This window comes from Phaethon aethereus (genome assembly GCF_964289735.1).
Source record: "Phaethon aethereus genome assembly, chromosome: 2".
Lineage (NCBI taxonomy): Eukaryota > Metazoa > Chordata > Aves > Phaethontiformes > Phaethontidae > Phaethon > Phaethon aethereus.
In genome coordinates this window covers 104,957,772-104,962,015 of record NC_138582.1, presented here as the reverse complement: position 1 = coordinate 104,962,015, position 4,244 = coordinate 104,957,772, and the positions used below count along the sequence as shown (strand labels likewise).

General features: G+C 47.1%; 1 protein-coding gene across 2 annotated transcripts in view; it reads right to left on the bottom strand.

The window, feature by feature from the left end:
- Positions 1 to 525: 525 nt before the first annotated feature.
- The window catches only part of SALL3 (spalt like transcription factor 3), a gene marked incomplete at its 3' end in the record, with an annotated part of 20,663 nt that continues 16,944 nt past the window's right edge, over positions 526 to 4,244 (bottom strand). Inside the window, exons 2-4 of one of the 2 annotated variants that reach the window (XM_081996357.1) lie at positions 2,499 to 4,244; positions 1,942 to 2,282; positions 526 to 957 (exon numbers count right to left, since the gene is read on the bottom strand). The exon at positions 2,499 to 4,244 is cut by the window's right edge and continues 1,191 nt beyond it. In XM_081996357.1, the coding sequence (XP_081852483.1) occupies positions 526 to 957; positions 1,942 to 2,282; positions 2,499 to 4,244 (2,519 nt within the window). Of the gene's footprint in view, positions 958 to 1,941 lie in introns of both variants that reach the window. The other variant, XM_081996356.1, reaches the window with a different exon arrangement.

Here is a 4,244-nt window from a genome sequence, read left to right as displayed (position 1 = left end):
TTACCCGCATAATCTTAACATTATAAATACTACAGACAAGGATACTGTAATAATACACAGCATTGGGGTACTAAATCACTTATTTAAGATTAAGATCCCTAAAAACATAGTCCAAGTTGCTAACTAATTTGAACAAAACCAGCAAATAAGTGTGACAGAATGCTGTAATGAAGCCCCCCTTTCTCAGGTGATAGTAAGTTTCGTAAGAAGCAAAGTGGACGTAGACTAGCCTCTTTCTGTTTCTAATGAAGTTATCCCATGATTTATTTGTTTGTTTTCTGTTAAATTAAAAGGTCTCAAAGTTCTCAGTAACAGTCAAACTCACTGTTGAAAGAAGTATCATGCAGATCTTGCAGGACAACTTTTCAGCAGCCACAAAGTTACGTATTTCTGCTATGGGTAAAACTTTAAAGGGAACCTATGCATTTAGGTCAGGAAACTAATGCTTAGCTTCAAAAGCCGTACGTGGAACAGGACAAGTGTTGTGTCGAGTAGCGGTCCAACAGTTATTCGGAATGAATGCTTTTAATTTATGCCAATCTCTTTATTATCCTCAATAAATCTGGTGAATGGACGACTGGCTCCCGTTTCAGAACTTGCTTTGTCCAGACCGACAATGGGAGGGCTGCTGCCCGTGCGAGCTTTGTCCATGCCACCGGTAAGGTTACTCAGAGGCGGGATGGCGCCTCCGCCTAGACTTACTGGGAGCTGGGGAATGCCTCCGTTCTGTATGACAGAAATCTCATTGTTCTTCATAGCAAGTCCGTTAGTGATAGCTGCAGCGTACTGGTTCCAAAAATTGGGGTCAACGTTCATGGCCCGAGCTGCCAAATCCTTCTGGAACATCTCGGAGAACTTGAGCGCGTCGCCACCGAGCAGAGCCATGGGGTTTTCCACGGAGAGGCGGCGGCCGCGGCGTGCGGGGGCATTATTCCACATGTGAGTTCCCATGTGAACCTGCGGAGCAAACGGGGACAAGATGCACCCCCAAGTTAGCACATTTGGGTCAGGTGGCTGGCCTGAATTTCTGCTGCTTACAATATTGCTTGCTTTTTTAAAAAAAAAAAGCCTTTTAATTTGCATTGAAAACAAATAAATTCAAGTTAAGACACAGTTCTAAGGCCCAGTCAACCTATACAAAGAAAACCCAGCTCCATAGTAATTTTTCAACGTGCATTTGTTTCTTTTCGGTGAAAACAAATGCAGTGCCACACGAATAAAGAGTACATATCCTCTTAGGTTAGACAATTTCCCATGCAAGCTCAAAGTCCTCACATGCTGAAGATTACCAAGTGCATTACTTGTACTAGGAGATGGACACCTTTTCTGCCCTTCCCCTTTGTCTATTTTCACAGTATTTTACCTCTTGTCAGCAGCATTGATTATTTTGCTAAATATAATATTTTATAAAAGGACATTTTAAAATGTATTCCCCAGGCTGTGTCCTGATGGTTAAGCAGACTGGGGGAATAAGAGGTGTCAGTCCTGTAGTGACCCGCTGTAGATCAGCGGGCAACAGACTTCTCGCCTGCAACGGCTGCAAAGCAGCACAGAAAAAGGAGATTTGGGAGGCACCCGAGGACCTGAGCAAGCTCTGCGTTTCTGGTTTATAGGGAGGTCATTTTACACTGATGGTCCACAAGAACTGCCAGAACACGTCCACCAGCTGACTGCGTCTGCCACCATGTCCGTCAGGTGAACTACAACATGCGCGCACGTACACCCGGAACCCGTTTTCAAGTCCTCATCATTGCACAGCCGCTCTCCAGTCCCTGTGGTCAACACAGTGGAAGCATAATAACCACCACTACACCGCAAGCGTTTTCCTGAAGCTCCCTTCTCTCCCGTCTTCGGGACAAACACTTGCACTAACACCTGCTAAGCTCAGGCACAGTGCCTCAACCCCCCGCCGAGCCTTTGCAGTTTGATTTGGCCTCTTACCTTAAGATTCCCCTTTGTGGTAAAAGCTCTACCACAGATTGTGCAACCAAACGGTTTTTCACCGGTATGGGTGCGCTCGTGTATCTGCAGGGCACTTGCTGAGGAGAAGGTCTTCCCGCACGACTGACAGTTGTGCTGCTTGGGAGTCCGGCGAGGGGGGGGTGCCAGCATAGGGGTGATCCCCGGACTCATCACTGTCTGTGGTGCAGCAGGAACCTGGATTCCAGCTGGAAGCGAGGGAACCTCACCCAAAGAGATCGGCTTGCTGTGACCATTCACTTCCATTTTGATCATGGTAGGCGCTGTACTGGTGACCAGGCTAGGAGTACTTTGGCTGGGACCTAGAGTAAAGTTGGGTTCAAATAACTGAGAAGGCAGCTCTTTTAATTTGTGCGTCAGTAAGTGCTGTTTTAAATTACCCATAGTGGAACACCCACGACTGCAGACTGTACAAACAAATGGACGTTCTTTAGTATGGCTGCGGTAGTGAATTTCCAATGCACTCTTACAAGCAAAAGGCTTGCCACAGATATTACAAACAGTACTTTTAAACTTACCACGTTCTCTGTTCAGGAACAGCAGGCTAAAAGGAGCCTCTTCTTTGATGACTGGTCTTCCCGGGTTGGTGGATGTCAGATCTAACGCGCCTCCATTTTCAGTTGCGGGTGGTGGACTGTCTGGTTTTTCTGTCTTTAATTGTATTTCTTGTGGCTCCTCCTGGTTACTGAGACCTGGGGACTTTGATCTGAAACTTTCACTATTGCTATTTACAGGAGACAAAGCTTGCATGGAGGAAGAAGACTCTGACATAGCAGGGCTGCCTGCACTCTGGCTTTCGAGATCACCAACGGCTGATGAGGAGTCATTGCTCAAATGGTCACTTTCCCCTGATCCATTTTCTATGGATTTTAAACTGGTCAGCTGCTGACAGTTCATGACAGAATCAATCATTTTCATTTGATTCTCCAAAGCAGCAATACTGGAGATCACAGAAGGTGGCGAAGAAGGACATGACCCAGAGTAAGAGATAAGGGGTTTGGATGAGTCACTTGCTGTGTCCTTTAGCTCCGGGTCCTCTTCCATAGAATTTTCATCAATATCGTCGTCGAAGTTGCTCAGTGTGTCAACGTTCTTCTCATCGTAGGAAAGCTCTGAGTCCATGGCGTCCTGGAAGCCCTCTGGTAGCGGCGTGTTTGGAATTTGCCCGCCCATATGCATACGAATGTGCTGCTGAAGAACAACCGCATTTGTAAATTTCTTCTGACAAATGGGACACGAGTGCTGTACTCTAAGTGGTGGCTTCGCTCGATGAACTCCAAAATGTGTTTTTAGATTGCCTTTCGTAGTAAAGGCACGTCCACAAATTTTGCATTTAAATGGTCTTTCTCCTGTATGTGTTCTGTAATGCATCTTGAGAGCACTCTGACAACTAAGCACGCGGTGACAAATGACACATTGATTTGGATCTGTCATCTTCTTATCAATGTTCTCCACGAGCTGTTGTAGTTTTGAGGTTTCTGACGTTTGCATAGAGTCTAGCAGACCACCGAATGGAAACTTTGCCTTAAACTGGTCAGACACTGCTGGAAGCACAGGGTTTGGGAGGCTTGTTGCGGCGCTGCTGTCCGTAACAGCAGTAGGAATTGAGGACGTGGAAGCTGTGGAAACTTGCCCACCTGCAGAAAGGTCCCCGAGCCGCGTGCTCGTGGGAGGCAGAGTGACAGGTTCTGCCTTGGTCAGAGATGAGCCACCCTGAATGGGCTGCGGGGATTCGGCAGATGCTGGAACCCCCGACTCACAAGTGTTGAGACTTGGGGACAGAGAAGTGCACTCGCTGGAGGCAGGAGAAGGCCTCTGGGGTGACCTGCTCATAGGGGTGATACTTGGAGAATCTCCGTAACTGTTCACACCAGGTATAGTGGGGGGCAGCTGGAGCCCGATGGAAGTCGGGACGGTCGGTAAAACAGGTTTGCTGTCTAACCACGTTGTGACCGGCTTTTCGGGGGGCAGCGACATCCCATACGGGATTCCAGAGCAGGTGGGCACATTATCGAGGTATTCTGGAACAGGATAAGGGTTCATCTGAATATGAGGGTATTTCTCTTTATGCCTCTGAAAATGAACTTTCAGGTTGCCCTTTGTGGAAAAGCGGTTTCCGCATATATTACATTTAAAAGGTCTTTCGCCTGTATGCGAGCGGAGGTGAATTTGTAAAGCACTGTCACTTCCAAAGACCTTGGCACAAAATCGGCATTTATGTTTAAAAAAGGGATCCTCAGAGCTTGACTTGGGTTCAAACACTG